The 24935-nt window shown below is 43.4% G+C and overlaps 1 protein-coding gene across 1 annotated transcript in view; it reads right to left on the bottom strand.

Annotated features, from left to right (window-relative positions):
* Nucleotides 1-22361, bottom strand: part of NFASC (neurofascin) — a gene marked incomplete in the record, with an annotated part of 207251 nt that extends 184890 nt beyond the window's left edge. Inside the window, 2 exon segments of the mRNA XM_073615822.1 lie at nt 2115-2275; nt 21566-22361. Of these exon segments, the coding sequence (XP_073471923.1) occupies nt 2115-2275; nt 21566-21572 (168 nt within the window).
* Between the last annotated feature and the right edge of the window lie 2574 nt (nt 22362-24935).

Here is a 24935-nt window from a genome sequence, read left to right on the forward strand (position 1 = left end):
TACTTGGCAACGGTGAGAAGTCTACAGGACCTCAGGTTTTCTACAGGCATCTCCCCCCAGGCTCTGGGGATCATTATTCCAGAGACCTGTTCTGCCATCGTTTAGGTCCTGCAGAAGGACTATATTAGGGTAAGTTTTAGGGAGTGAGGAATCTGATAAGTGGACCTTTATTTTTTTGTCTTTAAATACGCATTAAAATCAATGTTATACTGATGTTGGCCAAGAATGTTTGTGTCCAATCCGCTTGCAATGTTTATGTGGAAAATTACTAATTTTTTTTTCTGTTTGGACTCCACAGTTTCCTTCAACGCCACAGGAATGGCAGACTGTGGCATCCCACTTTGCCCATAGTTGGGACTTGCCCAAATGCGGAGGGGCAATAGATGGGAAGCACGTCTACATCGTCCCACCACCCCATTCGGGGTCATACTATTTCAACTATAAGGGGTTTCATAGTATCATGTTGATGGCAGTGGTGTCGGCAACACACGAGTTTCTCTATGTGGACGTGGGGAAGAATGGCCCAATGTCGGATGGTGGAGTCTTTGCCCAGACCGAGTTCTATGGACGTCTCCAGAGTGGTGGCTTGGGATTGCCACCAGCGGAAGAGAACGTCGAAGGACTTCCAATTGTTTTTATTGCTGATGAAGCATTTGGTCTGGCCAATCACGTGATGAGCCCATTCCCCCAGAGGACCCTCTCCCCGGGGAAAAGGGTTTTAATTACCGGCTGGCCAGAGCCCGAAGAGTCATGGAGAATACCTTTGGGATAATGGCAAGCCGGTTCTGCCTATTTCTAACAACAATCAACCTGGTGGAGTACAAACTGAACCACAATTACTCAATTTTGGTACCACAACCTGAATCACCTAAAATAAAAATACACACCATGTATTAAAAATATGCTGTTGCATCCTGCACAACTTTTTAAAAAGAAATGCTCCAAATTATATATCCTCAGTTAGGCCTGAGGCCGGACTTTGGGAACCAACACTGACGGCCCTGGAAGCTGTCCGTCCTGGCTTGCCCCCCCAAAGCGCCCGTGAAGTGCGTGAAAAATATGTGGAATATTTTACGGGTAGGGGAGCCATTGCTATGCCAACTAATTTGTAAATATTTTTTAAATAAACAAAAAATTGATATGATAAAATCTTGATTTCGATTTACTGTTTTAGCTGTCTCCTAGGTTCTCCTAGTGCACTTGTAGTGCCAGGTGGTTTTCACATTATTTAAATAACACCCATTGTCACTGTAAACACCAACTTAATACAAAAAGTGTTATTGAGCATTGAAAGAAGAAGCCACACATTGTTGAGTAGAAAGCCTTTTACTCCATGCACATTCACATGTGCATTTTATAAAACATTTGGTGGTAAAAAAACAGATCTTTTTTTTTTCAAAGTTTTACCTTGAAATTTTTGAAAAATTACAGAAACAGGCATGTTTCCAAACATAACATACACAACTCTGGAGCTTACAAAGTTCAAAATTGCAAAAAAGAAGGCAATATCAGACATTTTATAGCTTGAAAAAGGTCTTGATCTTGCCTTCATCAGATGGGGTGAAGTCACCCCTGTAAAAGCCAAATTTAGAAGATGCACACAAATTGTGAGTCAAAATGGGGATTTCCTTTCTAATCCCATACCTAATGTCAACATGTGCTATTTCCCATCATGGGTGTGTTTTGGGGGCGCAACCACTTCCTCTCACCTACTAGAGTTGGGAGGAAGGGGTTGCACCCACAAAACACGTACATTGAAATTCCCTGATGGCAGATAGCACATGTTGACACACTGCGTGCATCTTCCAAATTTGGCTTTTAAACTGTATTAAAACTTTAGAAAACATTTTTAGAAAAAAAAATTTAAAAAATCCAGGAATCTTTTTAGAATTTAGATTCTCCCTAGTACATCAATCATGTTCTTCAGTCTTTGTTCAATCTCCTTGGTTTTTTCCTTTATTAAGGTCCAAATCACGACTACAAAACATGATTTCCTGGATAAGCCATTGTGCACTGTAACTGGTGAAATTACTCAATTTTGGTACCACAACCTGAATCACCTAAAATAAAAATACACACCATGTATTAAAAATATGCAGGCATACATCTATTACCTGAATCTGTGGTGTCCGACACAGACCTGTTGTGGTGCCAAATTCGAGCACTTCTTTCACCTCTCCTTCCTCCACATCCTGAGATACCACAATACTCTGTTCCCCTTCTTCATGAGGTGTGGTGTTGCTGGTGTCCTCCCACGGAGCAAGTCTTTTCTCCCCTATGAGAATGAAACAAAAGGTATACTTAGTACACAGATATTTGTCAACAGAAATATGAATGTGAAACATTGCTTGGAAGTGGGGTACAATTGCCTGTTTGGGCAGAGTTCCAAGTTGAAGACATGATTAATTCCCTTAACCAAACTGGAATACTTACCTTTTTTGGACAAGTTTTACACATGGAGACACCCCAAGTATCCACTGGAGCACCTGTGTGGGTCACCCTAAAAAATGTGCTCTGGTGTCCCACACTAGTGCTCCAGAGTCCAGATGTGTAAACAGCTGCTGAGTGTCCTCTCCTTACATTCCACTGACTCAAGTTTGCAATTCATTCTAGTTTCAAAGGCATCAACAATGTCCTAAACTTCTTTTTATACAAATTATCATGACCAAATGTAGTTAACCCTGTATCTGGAAAAAACATTGTATTTAGTTGGCAAACGAACAATGTTTACTATTACTGTGCCCGCGAACATGAAAGTAGCCATTTTAAACTGTACAACAGTAAAGAAAAGCACATGGAGCAGCATGCAAGTAATAATAAGAATAGGAACACATGACAACTACTTACTTTTTAAAAGCACTTTCTTGATCCTTCTGTACTGATCCTGCTCCCTTAATTACAGGTCCGACCAGCGTTTCCTCAATTGCTCCTTGGATCGTCGTACTCGAAAATTCCAGCGCAGACTCTTCACAACTTTAGTCATGATCTTGGCCTTTCTCACATTTGGGTTTAAGTATGGTCCATACTTCCTATCATAGTCAGTCCTCTTTAATATGTCCACCATCTCCACCATCTCTTCAAATGACATATTTGAGGCCTTAAATCTCCTCCTCCTGGATTGGGATGTTTCTTGCTCAGGGCTTTCCTCCTCGTTACTGCTATTAAGCACCTGCTGTGTCTCCACCATGTTCCTCTCCCACTGCGACAAAAGAGACAGGGCGGGGAATAATCTAGAAAGAACGTCAGAGGCAGGCGACGCGGGAGGAGTTTCACACATGCGCAGTGTATATAAAGCGTAACACGCATGCGTCATACGTACGATCTGTGAGCGGAGGAAGGTGTAGCGAGTCGCTCATTATAAAGAAGGTACAATTTTAAGTTGGTGCATCAGTGGCTTATACTGCTTATGGACTGAGGCCTACATTGGGTCAAGATTAGGAGAGTTTAGCCTGACATTAGGGTTTGTCTTGTGTTGTGTCTTGCAGAGAAAATGGATCTATTCAATGATGAGGACTTTATGCCCATATTCATTGATATGTACAGGGAGCTGCCCTGTCTGTGGCAGGTAAACCACCCCTTTTATAACAATAAACCAAAGAGGAAGGCAGCGTTGGATCAATTGGTGGAATTTGTGAAGCCCGTGATCCCCATCCACATCCCCTATTTGAAGGCCCTAATTGGTGGCATGAGGAGCACTTATAATAGGGAGCTCAAGAAGGTCCAGGATTCCCTGAGATCAGGTGATGCAGCAGATGACATTTATGTACCCAGGCTGTGGTACTATGACAGACTGCATTTTCTGGCAGGCCAGAATGAACCCAGGCCAGCACTCTCCAGTCTTCCTTCCACACTTCCCCCCCCCCCCCAGCTGAGGCTTCTGACGTCCAACCTGGGCCTTCCAGGCAGCAATATTTCTGGTTGTCAAATTAATGATGTTAAATATATGCTAATTTTGATCACTAATTTCTGATTTAACAAAGTGTTTTACATATCAATAGACAGTAGTGTCCACAAATGATTGGGACAAGAATGAAAAATGCTGGGGTTAGAATTATAGTCTTTTCTATTTATTAACATTAAATTTGCAACAGCATGAGATGAAAATTGTGTGTGATTGATGAACCAAAAACTAAAACGATGTCCCTTTTTCATACACAGGAAAGCCTCAGCCAGGCTGTAGAAAGTGGCAGCCAGGATTTGGCCGGGCCCAGTAGCCTGCCAGAATCGCAGGTCCCTCCCCTCCACCTTCCACCAAAAAGTGCCAGGAAGAAGAGTAACGTGAAGGAGGCAGCAATTGGCCTATTTTTGAAGGCTACTGTGGCCCTCAGAACTCCCCACAGTGTTCAAGAGGACTTTGTGGACATTACAGCCTGCAAAATGCTGGAAATGGAGGAGGGCCAATGCCTATTATGTGAGGAAGTAATGTTACAAGCCCTAAATAAGGGGTTGAGGGGCCAACTCAAAAGTCAAAGCCACATTTGTGACTTGAATCATGGTCCTCCTCCTCCTCCACCTCCTGCCACACCTCCAACACCACAGCCACAGCCTGGAAGGAAGCGTCTAAGGAAGACCAGAGAGTGATGGCCTGGGTTCAGTCTGGTCTGGCAAAAGATGCAGGCTGTTGTATGACCACACCCTGGGGACAGATATGTCCTCTGCTGCTGTTCCTGATCTCTTGTAGTCCTGGACCGAATTGTGTTCACTATTATAAGGACTCCTGTCTGCCCTGGGGTACAAAGGCTTGGCAATCTTCACCAGTTTCTCCAGCGTTGCCTTCCTCTTTATTTTGTTATGACCCAGAATAAATGGATATTTTGTTTTCAGAAATACTTGCCTATGTGTTTTACTTCAAAAAGGACAGTTTGTGAGTAGGCAGGTACATTTAAAAAATACAATGTCAAATGAACAAGGGACACCAACCAACCTCCTTGATATTTACAAATACAAGATAATAATGGAGTCGTGGAAATGGGACATACAAAAAAAAAAAAAAAAAATGGATATCACTATAAAATAATTAAAAAAAAAAAAACAGAGGATCTTCATTAAAAAAAATGACTATAAAAATTAATTCTAAACATTATTGGGGAGATCTGGCTTGAAAAACAAAAACGATTATTCAGATCACGAGAAATAATAAAGAAATCAGTTTGTGAGAACTCTGTGTGAATATGAGCAGCAAAACAACTTCATTCTTCTAGCATTATAAAGAAGAAGAGAATGCGCTGTATTGAAAGATTTAAAAATTTTCAGTGTGACAAATGTGCCATCTCCATTACGAACGGTCGTTTTACCAGACTGAGCGGCTCCGTCTCATACTTGATTCTGAGCATGCGTGTTTATTTGCGCGTCGGAATTGCATACACACGAACGGAATTTCTGATAGAAACTTTTTCCATCTGAAAAATTGAGAACATGCTCTCAATCTTTTGCTGGCGGAAATTCGGCCATCAAAAGTCCGATGGAGTATACACACAGTCGCATTTTCCGACCAAAAGCTCTCATCGGTCTTTTGCTGGCCGAATTTCCGATCGTGTGTACGCTTTAGAGGAGATAAATAATCACATAAATCTTTGTGTTAAAACTTTTGCAGTATGTATCTCAAAAGTAGTCAAATTGCTAAAAAACATTATTTAACAAATGCGTTAAAAAAAAAAATGTACTCTGTACTACCACTTGTACCTACAGGTAAGCCTATAATAAGGTGTACCTGTAGGTACTGTGAATATCTCCTAAACATTCACAGTTTAGGAGATATTCAGAGTGCATGCAGCCAATGACATCATTGGCGCATGCGCTCTGAAGGTGCCGGATGCGATGCATACTAGCACATTATGACATTGCCCTGCAGGGGATTTTTTTCTTAACCACCAGCGGTTTTGCTACCGCTTTAATGCACTAATATTGTGAAACTATGAAAATGTTCTTAGTGTGCAGAGCAATCTCCCTCCAGTTAAATGTTACAATTTATTTACATTCTTGAGCTCAGGGCAGAATATTTCCACACTGATACATTGTACACTTTTAAAACCGTATAAAACCCAAAGCCAAAAATGTAATATATTGCAGTTTACCAATCAAAATCTGTGACAGCTGCATCAGTTTTCTTTTTTTAGGGTTTTTCCTTCTGTTTTCACCTGGTGATCTGCTCAATAGCACACCTCTTGTATTAGCATGCCCCCACTCTGGATGAATGGGTACAAGGGGCAGCAGTATTGTTAATCTAGGGGTGGAGGGGGGGTGTTAAACTTCATTTACACCTGAGCATAGCGATTTAATGCCATTTCTTGGGCGTTTTTTAAAGCGTCTTTTGCAGCTTTTTATAAGTGTTTTACAGCTTCAGGTGTTTTTGTTTAGCCAATAGAAAGCACTAGGGGGAGGGGAGGGAGAGAAAAATAGGGGTAGACATGTATAATTCAGATCGGTCAAAAAATGATCGACTGATTTGAATTCTGTGTGAAGAATAGCTAGTTTGTAAGCAGTGGGCCGGTAAGCCACCTGCCACGTCCTTAACAACCAATGAGTCATCAGCTGTTGATACTAGCTTTGTTGGGGTCCCTGGCAGGCCAGCGGAGGTGCCGGCTGGTCACACGGGCCTCCCAGTGGGACGGGAGAGTTGGGGCGGAGCGATGGAAGGCAGCAGGAGGGGGGGCATCCTCTCACGCTGTTTGTGATCACAATCGAGCGGCTGCTTAGCCGCATCAGTTGTTATCACAAGTCAACCGTCGACTCTAAAAAAAAACGGTACGGGGGTACATCCACTTAAAGCAGAATGATGTACAGGTACATGATTTTGTGGTAAGTGGTTAAATAACTAAGGGGCAGAGTCACCTGATGGCATCAGTGGGTGACACCGCCCACTTAAGACGTCCCCGATCAGTGCATGCTGTGTCGGTTACATCACATGGGGGTCACCCACTGATGTTAACAGTAGGTGGCAGCATGCGGTGAGCATGGGGTTTCTGCGACCTGTGTGACGTCATGCTGCCTCTGTTCTTAAACTGTTACTATGCCCACAGCAGTAAAATCAGTCTAAATGCAGTAAAGCGTCCTTCTTATCCTAATCTCTGGTGATATCTCCCCTAATCCTGGCCCTCCAGTATCTCACTGCAACCCCCACATTGAGCACCCTCCATCCTCTGGCAACAGTCATAAGCCACTCAGTTTAATCTCTAACCCCCTGCTTCCAAAAGCGCCCTCTGGAATGCCTGCTCTGTCTGTAACAAGCTAATTTCCATCCATGAAGTATTTGTCTCCCAAACCTTCTTGCCATTACCGGCTTCAAAAGTCTGACTCTGCCCTCTTCCATGGAGGCTTGCACCGGACTTACACACCCAGACACAGTAGATAGAAAGGAAGTGGAACTAGTTTGCTTCTATCCCCACTGTACACCTTTCACATCCTTCTATACGTTCCTTTCTATCCCTCTCTTCTTTTGAATTTGTTCTCCATTTTGGACTCACTGAATGTGTTCTCCATTTTCTCTAAGGATTGCACTGATCCATCAGCCTCCTGGACCAGTTTCATGCTTCCTTGATGACTTCTCTGCCTGGCTACCCTATTTTCCCTCCTCTGAAATACCCACTATCATTCTTGGAGACTTTACCATCCTCATTAATGTTAACAGTCTGGCTTCATCTTACCTTTCCAACTAAACCTCATATTTGACCTAACACAATGGAAACAGTCCTCCACTCATATTGATGGTAAGACCCATGACCTAGTATTCTCCCATCTTTGCACTCTCTGCAACCTCACTAACACACCCTTTCCTCTCTCTGATCACAACCTCATCACTTTCACAGTGTCCCTGTCCTCAACCATTTATCCCTCCAAACAAACATTTACCTGCCAAAACATTTGCCACCTTAACTCGCCTCTTTTTTATTCTGCTACTGACCTCCTATATCTCAACCCTGCCTTGGCCTGACCTGGCCATTTCTGCCTACAAAAGTGTACTCTTATCCTCACTTACTCCTCTCACTATGCACAGAATCAGGCCCCTACCATTACGACCTTGGCAGATTGCAACATCAGAAATCTCAAGAGACAAAGCCATGAACTGGAGCAATGGTTGCATAAAAACCAAATCCCTGCAAGCCTTTACCTTATATTAATCTGCCTTCCTAAAATACAATTCCTCTCTCCATGCCGCCAAACAAGGCTACTTTGTCACTCTCATTAAGGCCTATCCAGTCTTCACTGGCTCTTCTTTAACTCTCTACTTTAGCAATCTCCTGAGCAGTGAGTTACTGGGTGGAGGTGGTGGTGGACAATCACAAAAAATGATTGATGTAATTCGTAGGAACATTTCTACTACACAGAAATCTATCCCGCTTAGCATACCCTGTGTAAAACTACATTCAATATTTTCCTCTTTTGACCTTGTTATTACAGAAGGGGTCACCAAACTTTTCTCACAAGCCCACATTACCATATGTCCACTAGACCCTGTTTTCCTCACAGCTACTTCAGTCACCCTCTTGCTCTGTCTTACGCTCCCTCGCTCATATCTTCAATCTCTCCCTCTTTACTGGCACCTTCCCCTGCCCTCTAAAGCATGTGCTTATCACCCCCATACTTTAAAAGCCCTTTACTAAAACCCACCAGCCTGAACAACTAAATAGCCATCTCCTTGATCCCATTTACCTCTAAAATTTACCCCTAGTCTTCAACCGTCTGAGCTCCTACCTCACTGACAATAACCTTCTTGAACCCTTGCAGTCTGGCTTTTGTTCGCTACACTCCACGGAAACTGCCCTATTAAAACTCACAAACAATTTACCAACTGCTAAAATCAATGGCCATTACCCAACTCGATCTTTCTTCTGACTTTGATACTGTTGACCACCCCCTCCTCCTCAAAATCTCAACTCTCTTGGCCTACAAGACTCTGCTCTTTCCTGGTTCTCCTCCTACCCTGTTTTCCTGAAAATAAGACCTAGCGTGATTGTCGGTGATGGCTACCCCCCAAATAAGCCCTACCCTGAAAATAAGACCTACAAGGACTTTAACTAGGGCTTATTTGGGGGGTAGGGCTTATATTGCAGCCATCACCGACAATAACGCTAGGTCTTATTTTCGGGGAAACAGGGTATCTACATTCAGAGTTGTCTACAACTCTGTCTCCTCCTCTCCACTTCCTCTTAGTGTAGGGGACCCCCAAAGTTCTGTCCACAGACATATCCTAGTCTCCATCTGTTCTTCCTCCCTTGGTCACGTGATAAACTCTCACAGCTTCCAATACCAACTCTATGCTGATTGACACTCAAATCTATTTTTCCAATCCCTCATCTCACTACTCCTCTCTGTGACAGTGTAAGGCCCTGCCACTGTGAAAATGGTTGAAAAAAGGACTAAAATGTGCATTTGAACATGTGTGAAAAAAATTCAAAACCTGTTCTGGTAGTAAACTGGTGAAATGGCACCCTATGCTGCCATCATCAGATACTACTAATGTGTTACCTTTCCAGGGTCTGCTTTTATCCTGTGGCACAAGTTTTCCTTTCCTTTTTTTGTAGAAACCCAATAATTGTTTTGCTCCAATCTTTTCAGTATACATGTGCAGGAGGAAGATACAGCAGGAGACAGGAAGGTTGCAGCTGGGAGGCAATTGTTAATCATGTTAATGACTTGGTGAAGTTGCCGCGTGCAGTATGAATTTACGTGATGTGGCTGGGAAGCCTGGAAGTGGATCAATTGGCATATAACACTGAGGGGAGATACAGGTACCTAGTACCTTATTTTTACTCCACTATTCCTTGATTCCCACCAGGGCCACTGTTATAAATCATAGGCTCTGTACAGCCCACCTGACTGGGCCCTCCAACACCCCCCCCCCCCCGAAAATATCAAAACAATGTTTTTCCTAAAAATACACTAAAATCATTACGGGGGGGGGGGGCACACACCACATAATGTGTGTGCATGAGGGCATGGGGATCATTCTCATGGATGCTGTGCACAGTGTGAATCAGCATTTTGTTAAAGGGTTGGAGCTGCAGGCAGCCTATGTTATGGCTGTATTAACACAGCTATAGATCCTAATTTGGCAGATGTGTGCAGCCCCCAACACAGTGTGCATTTGGGGCCACTCACCTGCACCTGCACACCTGTAAAGTTAGGACCTGCAGCTGTGTTCATACAGCTGCTGCGCCTTCGTGGAATAACAGGCAGGCTATAAATAGGTTATTAGGTTATTAATAACCTATGCGTGTGGCAGTGGCGGCCCGTCCATAGGAGGCGCAGGGGTGCCACCCCCCCACCACCACCACCACCCCACTCAGCAGTCACAAAAAATTTTTTTTTTAAAAAGGTCCCTTAAAAAAAAAAAAAAAAAAAAAAAAAAAAGAAAATAATGTTCTTTAAGTGCACTGTGTTCAGGTGCCAGACACAGTGCACTATGGGAAGCGCCACGTCAATGCAATCACGAGATTTCAGACGAGGCACTCCATTTGAAGGCTTTTGACCTGCTTTGCGGAGCAATCCAATCATGGAACAGCTTCCGCCCATAGTATTACGAAAGTGACGTAGGCAGCTCTGTGGAACCCACAGCCCAAGCGCAGCTGCCTGTAAGGTAAGTGAGGCTGCATATGATGGGGCACAGTGAGGCTGCATATGATGGGGCACAGTGAGGCTGCATTTGATGGGGCAGTGAGGCTGCATTTGATGGGGCACAGTGAGGCTGCATTTGATGGAGTACAGTGAGGCTGCATTTGATGGGGCACAGTGAGGCTGCATTTAATGGGGCACAGTGAGTACATAAGATGGGCACATGTTTGATGGTACAGTGGCGGCAATTGATGGGCACAGTGGCTGCGTTTGATGGCACAGTGGTTGCGTTTGATGGTACAGTGGCGGCAATTGCTGGGCACAGTGGCTGCGTTTGATGGCCACAGTGGCTGCCTTTGATTGGCACAGTGGCTGCATTTCATGGGCACAGTGGCTGCGTTAGATGGGCACAGTGGCTGCGTTAGATGGGCACAGTGGCTGCGTTAGATGGGCACAGTGGCTGCGTTAGATGGACACAGTGGCTGCGTTAGATGGACACAGTGGCTGCGTTAGATGGACACAGTGGCTGCGTTAGATGGGCACAGTGGCTGCGTTTGATGGCACAGTGGATGCGATTGATGGTACAGTGAGGCTGCAATTGATGGGGTTTTTCTTTCAGAACTTTTCAGTTTTTTTGCGCCCCCCCCCAAAAAAAAATTTTGAGTACCAGCCGCCACTGGCAGGTGGGCAGGAGCTAAAGGAGGGATGGGAACTGAGGTTGTGGGAGCCAACCGCATTACCTTGCACTGTATGCAAAAATCCAGTCTTCTTACTATTTTCTATGGGCGAAAGCTAAGGTGGGGGGGACAGGAACTGAGACCTGGGGAGATAACCGCACTGCATTGTATACATAGAGCTGGGCAGTAGCTGTGACCATCCATGCTGTTTCCTATGCGGGTGGGCAGGAGCTAAAAGAGGGATGGGAACTGAGGTTGGGGAGCCAACCGCATTGCCTTGCACTGTATGCAAACAGCTGGTCTTCTTGCTATTTTCTGGGTGCGAAAGCTAAGGTGGGGGGGGCAGGAACTGAGACCTGTGGGAGCCATCCACTCTGCCTTGTATGCATAGAGCCGGGTGGGAGCTGTGACCATCCTTGCCGTTTCCCTTTGCAGAGGGGCAGGAGCTAAAGGGGGGGTGGTGAGAACTGAGACCTTCAAAAGCCAACCCACTGCCTTGTATGTATAGAGCGCAGCAGCCGGCCAGCTTTGTTGTGCGGGAGATAGGTCTCCTCCTAGGTTTCCCTTGCGTGCCATCATGAATGCCGTTGCGTGCCACCTCTGGCATGCGTGTCGGGGGTTGCCGACCCCTGTCCTAAGGCATTGAACAGTTTCAAAAAATGTTGCTTTTTTTTAAATTCTTTTCTGCTTTTCCCTGAGAGCGTTACATGAAACCTCAACAGCCAAAATTTTCAGTTAAACAACTGATAAAATGATATGCAATTTCAAGGACAGAACTACATGTTAAAAAAACATTGGCAGCATTACTCTAGATATGCATGCTTCCAGCCCTCAACTTCCTGCAGGGATGAGCAGTGGGCAAGCACAGCCACTACATTGTGATGCCCTCCTTCACAAAACAATGTGACTAAAGTGTCTCTGCTTTTTTTCACCCTGAAGTGTCAGCCACTGTTGTTTGGGTAGGAGATTGAACTATACAAATTATACTTTTAGGACTGTACACTGTGGGGAATAGTTCAGCAATGTATCAAGTGTAACAGCATTTAATTTTGCCATGTAAGTGAATGTATTCTTTGAAAAATGTATTTATACATGAAAATACTGTACAAATAGAAAACATTGCAACAATGTTAACTTTTTGTATCTCACCAGAATACACTGCTTTTCTAAAATGCATGCGTAGCTGTGTTCATACAGCTGCTGCGCCTTCGTGGAATAACAGGCAGCTGCAGCCACACAGACAAACCCCTCATTCACACTGTATGGGCCAGAGAAGCTGTGAGCATGAGCCTTTAATTATGTGTTTTTTATTTGTATTATTTCTTACAGGTTTATTTTATTTATTTATTTACAATTTTTTTTCTTTATTATTTTTTATAATTTTATTCTGTTTGGGGGCTTTGATAAAATATCAGGGGTCTAAACAGACCCCTGATGTCTCATTTTTGAGACACTTTTGTTGTCTTTGACTTTAAGGTAACTCGCATATCTAAATTCCTAGCACCTGGATAAAATAATCCTTCTTTTAGCCAGAGCAAATTGGTATTCAAGTGCCTCTACTGCTGCCCCTGGCTTAAACAGTATTAGTGTGTATATATATATTCTTTTATTACAGATACTAGCACTCTGGGCCATTGTCACAGGGGCGCACATGCCCCATTAGGGTCCTTGTGAACGCACGCTGTTCTACCTATTTCACACACGCCCCTGTTAATTGTACCACACAACCATTCCACCAAACAGGACACAAATTGGTTTCATGTATTTTCGCTGTGCTCCTATTGGGTTGATTATTGTAAGTACCAACAGCAGCCTTCACTATTATGTATTGAAGTTTGGATTGTACATCTGTAAAATGTTGTTTTGATTTACATAACTAATGACTGCAATATCTATGTTCTAGAACTCTCAATACCCACCACTGAGGAAGGACTATAAGTCCGAAACGTGTCGGGTTTCATCAAATCAATTCATTATGACTGAATCTGGTCCACAGTTTCGGCAGCCCTTTGGATGTATCTGATGGTGCTAAGGGGTATTTATTTATTTATTATTTATTTATTTCAGGTACTTATATAGCGCCGTCAATTTACGCAGCGCTTTACATATATTGTACATTCACATCAGTCCCTACCCTCAAGGAGCTTACAATCTAAGGTCCCTAACTCACATTCATACATACTAGGGACAATTTAGACAGGATCCAATTAACCTACCAGCAGGTCTTTAGAGTGTGGGAGGAAACCGGAGCACCCGGAGGAAACCCACGCAGGCACAGGGAGAACATGCAAACTCCAGGCAGGTAGTGTCGTGGTTGGGATTCGAACCAATGACCCTTCTTACTGCTAGGTGAAAGTGCTACCCACTGCACCACTGTGCCGCCCATTTGAACATTATCCAACCATGATGTTTATACATCGATGATGTTTTGATGTAATGTCATTTTAGTAGGACTAGAGTCCTTTTTTTTACCTGATGTTTCCAAAATAAAACTGAACTTTTTTATGACCTAGATTCATATTTGGTTCTGCATCCACAGACAATGAGTGGTTTTGGTGCACCGTGTGCACACATTTTCATGTTCCAATGCTGTATAGGATGTTGGTAGACTGCAGTTTTGCACACTACGCTCTATCCCTAAGGCTCTGTTCACACCTAGCCATTTTGTTTTCAGGCAATAAGTCGGATGATTTTTGCTGTGATTTTGCTGTGAATTCGCTGTGATTTTGTACAGGTCAAAAGGTCACCAATGTAAAAAGCAGAAAACGCCTGTAATCTGCCAAAAAAGAAGCTCCTATACTTTTTTGAGCTTCAGGCTTTTTGCTTTAGATGACAAAATGCTCAGATGTGAATGGGATCATTTAAAGGAATGGAATTTGTCTTGTTGGGCGTTTTTAGAGCTGAAGCTTTCAGCAGAAAAATGCCCAAAAACACCTAGGTGTGAACAGAGCCTAAAGTATTTTTTTTCTAAAATCCTTTAAAAAGACCTGGTTCTACTGGCTCAGCTTCACATTTTTGTAGGAAGGTAAGATTGATGACACTTGACTCTGCTTCCCATTCAACTGGCACACCACCCAAGGTATCCCCCCCCCCCTTACCAGACCCCTACCTTGCCCGCAGCCTTCCCCCCATTTCTCTTTCCAATAGCTTTCTTTCCCTTTGCTCTTCTTTACCCTACCTCCTGCCCTCTGCCCCAATCTACACCCCCCACACTTCAGACATTCTTACACCTCCTTGTCTTAACAGATACCTTGTTATTTTCTCTCAACACATTATGGTTACTTCTGATGGTGTTTACCTTTTGAACAACTTCTGTTAGTTTTATGTATACTAGATCTACATGCCTTTCAATGTCAATATGTATTATCATTTTGTGTGATTTGTACACCCTTTCCTATTCAAAACCAAAAATAAAGAATTAAGAAAAAAAACACTATACCCTTTGGTAGTGTAATAATAGTATATTTTTGTACTGTTGGGGTCACTGAAGCACTCCTGGACTGGTAATACTGGGATTTGTGTACAATATTTATCAAACATCAAGATCAAACAAAGTGATATTCCAGCATTTGCAAACTACTGCAGCAGTTGGATACTGATCAACTTTAAAGCCCAATTCCAAGAAAGTTTTAAAAATCCACCCTTGCAGTGGCCTTACACACACACACACACACACACACACACACACGCACACGCACACACACACACGCACACACGCACACACACACACACACACACACACTGCAATGGTTAAATGCATGTTCAGTTTAGGGGAGAGGATTAAGCAATATATACTTAAAAATAAACAGTTACAGTACCTTATTCCTCACTTTAGCAGGCTCCTTCCAGTGTTGCGACCTGTCCTCTGCAGCTGCTCTATAAACTGCGACCAGCTCCAGTCTCATTCTAGCCTCCCCAATGTACAATACAGTGGTAATGTCCCTGTGTTGTACATGATGTTGCCAATGCTCTGCCCACAGACCTGAGCTTCAGGCAAAGGAGAAGAACACTGGTGTAATGTAAGTAATGCCGACCACCATAGATAGAGCTATTTTCTTTCCTACAACCAAGGGTTGCCCCCCGCAGAGCCACTGTGTTCTCCATGACCACTAGCAAAAATTACATGTAAAAATCCAACAGGTTGGTTGTACCCAAGTCGATCGATTAATCAACTTTGGTACATCCAGCTTGCCCATACATGGTTTGAATCTCAGTCGGTCCCTGCTAAACCGGCAGAGATTTGAACCGTCTTTGGACGGCTTAAAGCTAATTGTACAGTAACCCATAGGCATATCATGCATTTAGGGATTGATTAATGAAAATTGACTTTTCAGGCACCAACACTTGAATTAATAAAATGTGTACATACTTTATTCAAAAATTGTATGCTCTCCAATTGAGCCTATAATGTATCACTGGTTGTGTTCTGTAGGTTTGCCCCCATGTCTGCCTTCTGGTCCACGTCCATATCTGACGTCTTCGCCTCCAAGTATCTGTATTTTATTTTTATGCACCCATTTATGTGAGTAAAATAAAAGAATTATGTTCGATGATTTAATGTCTATATGGTACTTACTGTTAATATTTTTAAGCAGTATATTGATTCTGTGTTCTTTATCCATTTAGATACTTGCTTAAAGATCCTTTTTAGCACACAACTAATTCTGCAGGATTGGTTCATCCTAGGTGTCAAACATCCCCACCTGAACGTCACCATATTCAGTATTCATGATTGTCAGGTGTTACAATATTCTATGTCGGGGAACCTAGCAAACCTTATGGGTGAAATTGGTTATCTATGTGATTAACATTAATGCTTGTACAAACTGATATGATTCAAATGTTGTCTTTTATATGGAATTTTTGAATAAAATATGTACACATTTTATTAATTCAAGTGTTGGTGCCTAAAAAGTCCATTTTCTTTAGGCTGGGTTCACACTAGTGCAAATTGGATGCAGGTTTCACTGCATCCAATTCCCATGACAGGACGTTGTGACCAACTCTCTATGGAGCCAGTTCACATATCTCCGGGGAGGCTGCGGAGCGGATTGCACAGAGGTCCTGTGCGTCTTTGGCTCCATTTCAAGGCCAAATTCAGACAAAAATTCAGCCCTGATTCGTCCCTGAAACTAAGAACAGCGACGCACCGGACCCCTGCTGTGAGCCGCATGCAGCTTAGATGTGAACCCAGCCTTAATCAATTCCTTCCTGGTCAGTATTAGGACATGGCAAGGTTTATTTTGCTAATATCCACAGTGACACTCTGTGGTGACATACTTCTTTGCCAATACCATGCATTTAACCCTTGCAGTGCGGGGGTCTACTCCAAGGGTGGATTTTTTTTTTCATTTTCCCAGAGTTGACTTCTTGGTTTCAAAGAAAATGATCAATTTCTAAAGAAGCCATGCCTTCCTCAATATGTAAATGATGATTTGATGAAGAATGAAGACTTCACTGATTTGAAATTTATGACATGTGAAAACCGCCTTACTTATAGCTATAGGATTTTTTTAGAATCATAAGTACTTCTGCACTCAGGTGTCTTAAAGTTTTCCAAAAAGTGACAAATCTTTAAAAAAAAGATCTTCAATTGTTCAGGATATTCTGTAATCTCTTATTTTACTTACAACAGAGAGGGATATCAGTCAGCAGAAGTTTTGTTTATGAGGACTTTCTTGAAAAACTGCCTATTCTTCTGCTGCAAAAAAATCTATCTCTCGAGAAATTTTTTTTTTTCGTTTGTTGCACATTGTTGGCTATAAAATTACTTAAGATTCCAAGAATGTTACATATTTTCTGAAAGCAGAGGTCTTTTAGAATAAAAAGATGGCTGTTGCAATTTTTTTATGTCGCACAATATTTGCGCAACTGTTTATCAAACACACATTTTCAGAAAAAAATACACTACAATGAATTTTAGTGCAAAACACACAATTCCCAGTTTTTGGTAGAATATAAAAGATGGAGTTAAAGCAAATCACCAAACATGTTAAGTCTAATGCCCTGTACACATGATCGGACATTGATCGGACATTTCGACAACAAAATCCATTGGATTTTTTCCGATGAATTTTGGGCCAAACTTGTCTTGCATACACACGGCCACACAAAGTTGTCGGAAAATCCGATCGTTCTGAACGCGGTGACGTAAAATGCGTATGTCGGGACTATAAACGGGGCAGTAGCCAATAGCTTTCGTCTCTTAATTTATTCTGAGCATGCGTGGCACTTTGTGTGTCGGATTTGTGTACACACGACCGGAATTTAAACAATCGGATTTTGTTGTCAGAAAATTTTATATCCTGCTCTCAAACTTTGTGTGTCGGAAAGACAGACGGAAAAAGTCCGATGGAGCCCACACACGATCAGAATTTCCAACAACACAATCCGATCGCACTTTTTCCATAGGAAAATCCGACCGTGTGTACAGGGCATTAGAATTGGGTGCACCCATGATATTGCAAAAAGCCATGGAATCCAAAAGTCTCCATTGGCAATGCTTTAAAAGCCGGTCCTAGAATTACGGTCCTGGAATTATTGCAGTCACTACTTTTGCAGCAATACCTCAAATATGTGGTGCAATCACGGTTTACATATGTGTGCATGCAATAGGGTTACATTTATTTTTTATTATTACATTTTATTATAATTATATTTAACTTTCTTTTCATTTTAGCTTTATGGATATCACAAGAGGGCTAGTAAGCGCCCTATGTGATAGCACTGGGCAGGTGACAGGTCCTCTTTATGGAGGCATCATGGGTCTAATAGAGGTATAAGACTGTAAAATGAAAGGCCCATTCTTACTCTCCTGCACAGTAAAACACAGGCTTTTGCTGTGTGGACAGCTGTCAGTTGAAAGTTCAGAAAAAGGCAGTGCAATGCATGTTTTTTTTTTCTGCAATCTTTATTTAAACATCAAAATGACATTTCATTTATTTCTAGGCTCTGCTGCGTCTGTGGTGCGTACACCAGACAGTGCCCAGAGCTTTCAGATGAGCTCTGGTCCATTATGGAAAAATGCATTTTTATGCACCACACTGCTCGGCCCCGAGTTGCAGCTTGACCAGAGCAAATAAAAAGCAAATGTTTTCCCTGTGCCCTTGCAATGACTGGCATTGATCCGATGCAGGATGCACCAGTGTGAAGAACTCCAAAGGGTAATCAAGCCAGTAATTAAGAGGAGCTCCAGACTCCTTCAGAAAAAAATTAAAAGTCAGCAGCTACAAATACTGTAGCTGATGTCTTTTAATATAAATATCCAGGGATCCCGCGATGTCCTAACCCAAGCCGATTCTTCAATTGGCTTCAGACGCAAGCCTTGCAGCTTCACAACCTATTTCCTGATGTGCATGTGAATGGTCCCATAGTCTTCTGGGACCTGTGATGTATCCCATAAGACTGCAGGGGAAGGAGGGGACTGAACTTCCGACAAAGTGTGCCACAGCAATCTGAGCCAAAAGTGGAAGCGAGTACCTGTCCAAACCTTTCCCCCCAAAAAGTGCCAAATATGGCAGCGCGGGGGGTGTTGAGGGTGCAAACAAGTTAGAGCTCCGCTTTAAAGATATTACAATGGGGTTAAAGGTTGACATTTTAGGGTGAAAATGTTGTGGGTAGAGCTAAAGAGCACGATACCCCCAAACATGGCTAAACTCTAGGACTGGGAGAAGCAATGATTTCAGCATTTACCACTGGTAATAATACCAATTGTAATTAGTGACAATTTCTGGACAAATTAATGTCTTTTTAATTTTCCTGTCATGTTTCTCCCCTCTTTTGTATACATCTTTGTGGTTTTCACTGAGCACAATAATGTATGAATAAAAAAAAAATATATATATATATTTATTTATTTCATCTCACACAGTATTTGTATATGTGTTAGAAATACAGGGCAAATTCAAATTCTTTGTGTAATCCAATGGTATATTCTTAGTCAATACAGAAATGCACAGTCACTGTGCAACGCACAGATAAAGTAGTCAATGTCACAGGCCTATAGGAAAACATTTTTACAACCCAGCTTTTTACTCTTGCAGAATCGACTCTTGAACATTAAGCATTAACATTAAAATTGAAACCTTCTTTCCTATAGCAGCTTATACTGACATATTCACTTTTACTGCTATACAACAGGCCACTCAGCTGTTACTACCAGCTGCACCAAAAGTCATCAGCCTTCCATCAGCCATAATGGTCAATTGTTTTTCTATAGGGTCATTATGGAATAGTGAACTTCCTGCAGATGGTTCCATAAATGTGCAGTAGAACTAGTAACAAGAATTGTGTGTTAAAATCACCAGATATCATATTTAGAACCTACCATAGCTGATAAAAATAGGAAGACTTGCTTTAATACTCTGATAATTATATAAATATAAATGCTTGCTTATGAATGCACTGTATGTAAAGTACTGCCTAATTTGTGAGCTCTAAATATTGAGCCCTAAAATAGCCTATTCAGAAATAATTACCCATCAATAATTAATATGTAACAAAACCAAAGAACAGAAATTGCAGCTTACCAATCCTTAGATGAGGTGGCTGCATTTGTTTCCATTTTCACCATTTTTTTCCCCCCTTTATTTTAACCTGGTAATCCTGCCAATAACTTCCTGTGTAGGGTGTCAACCGTACTGAGCAACGTTGTCACTCTAGGACAGGGAGTGTGTTAAAACTACACAACTCCCTCTGATCTACTGAAAGGGGGAGGTGTTTTGTAGTCCACCAAGACAGCTGGGAACAAGATTTCTGGCTGCATGAACAGCTAATTTTCTTTGCACTTGTTTCCATTGAAAGCTCTTTAATAATTCCGTTATATAATAAAGAGCTTTCAATAGAAAATGTAACAGACCAGAAAGGATTTGATAGCTAAGGAATAACTAGGTACTGTTTTATATCTGGTTCTTTTATGTTATCTATGAGTTCACTGTCTCCTGGAGTCCATTTAAATCAGACAATATTTGAGAGAGTGGTGTTAAATAAAAATATCCAAAGCTCTCCAAATGAACTGAATTTGATAGTGTTTTATTACTGACATGTAGAGTTGGAGAATTATTTGAAAGCATAGCACGGCGGCAGCTTCCCCCCTCAGTCTCTTCCGTGCCCTGGCTCCGTCATCGGACTAACCATGCGTCTCCTCGGCCATACGTCTCCTCCTCCCCTTTTCTCCTCATAGGCCAATAGGATGGCTTCTCCTTTCTGCCAGTCGGGAAATGGTTCTCACGACCCACTTCCTGATTGGCCGGTAGGAGAATCAGTGTGATAATCGCAAACATTCATTCGCTATTGTCCCACAACTGGGTGGGCTTCAGGCGCAGTACTCTGCACCCCGAGCCCACCCTTTTTTGAAGCCTATAAGAGCCTCTGGCTCTAATCACGTGCTTAAAAAAAAAATACCCCCGCATTGGAATCCATTCGTCCAGCGTCCTGCATGTAGCTTAGGCGCCCAGACGCAGGGATGGGGGGGGGGGGGTGGCTCCCGTGTGCCCCTAATAAATGGGCTGCCACTGATTTAAGTGCATGTAAATATGAACAATATATGTATCTTATTTGCTCTCTTTTGGTCAGTAAAATATGCCATTGAAAGATTTTTTATTCTATCTGTTTCACTTTTGAAAAATAAGCTATTCATCCAGCCAGAAATCTTGTGAGCTGATAACTTCCTGTACTCTCTGCCTCTGGACTGCTAGCTATCAGTTAGCATTGTTCCCTGCAAGCGTGGTGGACTACAAAACACCTCCCCCTGTTATGGGCAAGGGAGGTGTTCTGTAGTCCTAACACACCCCTAGGATGACAACACTGCACAGTACTGTTGTCACCCTAGGACAGGAAATGTGTTAACGGCAGAATTACCAGGTTAAAGTAAAGGGAGGGGGGGGGAAGCATGAAAAAAAACGAATGCAGCCATCGCATCTAGTGACCAGTAAGCTGCAATACTATCAATTTTTGTTCTTGGGTTTAGATATGCGGTAATGCAGTCCATGAATAAGGTATAACCTGGTGCAGTAGGGTAGGACATCTTAAGCGACTGATAAGCTTTTGCTGAGCATAAGTGACACATAATAAGAGCTGGAACTGTACACTAGCAGTGCAGGGGAGCAGAAGGAGGCCGTGTAGTGTGAAGTCTATTCAGCTGGCAGCACACAAAGACACAGAGAAAGATGAGAGCAAGGGCTAGCATGCACACAAAGAAATATTAACAGCTATAGGAACATTGATTCTGAATCTGCTAGCACACACAAATCTACATTTTGCAGTATGAATGTCAAGGCTCAGTGACAACCCTAGCCTATAATAAGTAGCCCCCTCCCACCTAGAGCCGCAGTGCTGACCTGTCATCTCACCGACCGGCTTTCCTTGGTTGGGATGATGATGTGCAGGCCCTGGGATGAGGCTGCCCTCAGATGTCCTCCTCCTTCTGGATCCACCACTATGGATGATGGTGATGATGTGCAGGCCCTGGGATGAGGCTGCCCTCAGGTGTCCTCCTCCTTCTGGATCCACCAATATAGCTGATGGTGATGATGTGCAGGCCCTGGGATGAGGCTGGCTCCAGGTGTCCTCCTCCTTCTGGATCCCACCACTATAGATGATGGTGATGATGTGCAGGCCCTGGGATGAGGCTGGCTCCAGATGTCCTCCTCCTTCTGGATCCAGCACTATGGATGGTGGTGATGATGCTGTGATGATGAAGTGGCTGTAGCTTGCAGGATGGGTGGTGCGGAGACCAGTTCCAGTTGTCTAATACATTTTTTATGGCGATGATGGTGCTTTCTTTAGAAATAGGAGTGCATGATGATAGGCAGAGAAATCCGGACACAGCTGTCACTGGTGCTGAGAAGGATGCAGTAGTAAGCAGCTGCTGGCTGGCTCAGGCTATGCTCTGGGTGGGTGTCTCTCTTTCACGCCCTCTGCTAGGCTGGATGCTCTAGATGAGGACTTAATTTCCCTTTCAGTATCTTGAATAGGATGTCTTGTGTCTGAGCCGTGTAGTGCGTATGTGACAGGCAGGCAGAGCTCCGCATTAGGGCAAAAGCCCAGAGAGTGATCAGCGCATTCCCGCAGTGCCATGCACGCCCCCGATCCGTCTCCGTTATGGATTGCTGCTGTGCGCGTGCCCCGAGTTCAGCACATCATCATCATCATCATCAGGGACTGTTCCTTGTACAATGTGCTAACCACAGGCCCATTGGTCTACCTAGTGTCTTCGACACCCCCTTATCTACCTATACTTAATTTTTACTAGTAATCAGGAAATCAACTGAATCAGTATTCAAGGCAGGACATATACCAATATGGGGATGTTTTTATTTATTTTAGATATCTATAATCATGCCAAAAAGGACAAAAAAACATAAATAAATAACATTGATGTAGTGATGATGGCGAAACACAGGTCCGGATCTAGCCTGTCTGATGTGGGGTGCAATAGAAAATGTGTGTGTGCGGTGGAGGGTGCAGAGAATGGGAGGTGAGCAGAGCAGTGTACAGGGTGTCAGCAGGGCAGAGAATAGGGTCAGCAATTTCTAAAAAAAACAATAGGGGCTATTGGCTTTTAGGGCAGTGTACAGGGGTCAGCCAGTGGTGGCTGGTGAGTCACCAGCCCCGCACTTACCCCATCTAGGTTGCGGGCTGCGGTTTCTCCGGGCGGCGCCTTCACCCTGCATCTCCTCCTCCTGGGCTTCATAATGGCTTCCCCTGAGTCTCCTTTCTCCTCCTCCTCGGCGGCCAATAGGATCGCTTCTTCTATTGGCCGGGTGACAGGTCTAAGGACCCACTTCCTGATTGGTTGGGAGGAGAATCAGAAAGAATATTAATTAATAATATTAATTTGCTATTATCACATAACTGGGTGGGCTCTGGACACAGTGCTCTGCACCCTGAGCAGATCCTTTTTTGAAGCTTATTAGAGTCTCAGGCTCTAATCACGTGCTTCTAAAAGAAAATAAAAGTTCCATTGGAATCCATACGTCCGGCACCCTGCATGTAGATAAGGGGTCAGGCGCATGGATTAGGGGGGCAGCACTCCATATGTACGGGCCGCCACTGGGATCAGCAGGGCAGAGGATGGAAGGTCAGCAGGGGATTGTACAGGAATTGGTGGGATAGTGTACAGAAGGTCAGTAGGGCAGAGGACTGGAGTCAGCAGAGCCAAGCATAGGGGTCAGCAGGGTAAAGGACAGGGGTCACTGCTGGTAGGGCAGAAGACAGGGGTCGCCGCTGGAGAGACAAAGGACAGGGATCACCGCAAGCAGAGCTCCTTTCTCATCACAACTCCTCCTTCCCACAGTACACACAGCTGAGATCACACACAGCCACGATCTGCACAGTATGTAGCTGGCTACTATGTTGCAGGTCTGATCTGTGAAATCCCCTGGACAGCAGGACCGTCTTATCAAACAGGCCAGGCGCACATGGGGCAATATCAGGGCCAGTCGGATTTAGGGGGCATGCTGCTAGCAGTGCTGGGGTGACATAGTAAACTGCACTGTACACATGGAGTAACTGCAATCTTGTTAGCAGTTGCATAAATCTGCTACCTGAATCTCTTTGTCATCATTGTCGGTCTCATCCCTCCGCCCGGGAGTTTGTGGCTGGGGGTGGGTGCACTGTCACTGTGCTGTGCGCCAATCCTGTTACTAAATATCCTCACTCACACAGATCTTGTGAGTGAGATATTGAGAGACACAGGATTTGGAGTGAACAATACACACACACATAGAAAGCTCTTTCTGTGTGTATGTGCAGGTCAGGTGCCAAATTGGTACATAGCAGTAGATCCTGGCTGGATAATTGGTGAGTCTGAACACCCCACCTCCACTTTGATATATATACTGTAACTTACCAGCCCCTTCCTTAACCACTTCAGTCCCAGAGGATTTGGCTGCTCAATGATCAGAGCACTTTTTACAATTTGGCACTGCGCTGCTTTAACTGGTAATTGCGCGGTCATGCGATGCTTTACCCAAATTAAATTTGCGTCCCACAAATAGAGCTTTCTTTTGATGGTATTTGATTGCCTCTGCGATTTTAATTTTTTGCAATAAAACAGGTACTCTGCAACCAAAAGATTGTCTCCCAAAATGCTTTCTCATAGGCTCCAAAGAATGACCATATAAAAAAGGGGAAGGAGGACTCCAATAGTGCAGGTCAAACCGGGTGGTTTTATTGATAAAAAGTCAGATATCAAATAGTATAATAAAAGTGATCACAAAAAAAAGTAATAAAACAGGTAAAAACAATGTGGGGTACAAGGAATGCTGGCCCAACGCGTTTCAACACTAGAAGGTCTTCAACTGGGGCAAAGCTTCAACTTTTTGCCATTCATGGTCATTCTTTGGAGCCTATGAGGAAGCGCTTTGGGAGACGATCTTTTGGTTGCAGAGTACCTGTGGAATCCACGGACCGAGAGTTGGGGACACCTCATCTGACCTGTCTGACCCTCCTGCGTCCAATACCCGAGCAGCACCTGATCCATACCTCGTAGGATCCCAAGCCTGTATGACCCACTTGTTGTACGACATCTAGGGTCCACAACAGCTGGTAAGAGTATTTATTTACCTCTGAAGTGTTACTGAAAGTGATTTCAGACATGCGTCTCATTACTCCCATGTAATTAAAGATACTCTCACGGGAAGAACGCATTATTTCACACCCGTGTGGACTTTTTGTTTTATGTTTCACATACCTACTGTGTTGAAC

The sequence above is a fragment of the Aquarana catesbeiana genome, linkage group LG02 (genome assembly GCF_042186555.1).
Source record: "Aquarana catesbeiana isolate 2022-GZ linkage group LG02, ASM4218655v1, whole genome shotgun sequence".
In the NCBI taxonomy this organism is placed as follows: domain Eukaryota; kingdom Metazoa; phylum Chordata; class Amphibia; order Anura; family Ranidae; genus Aquarana; species Aquarana catesbeiana.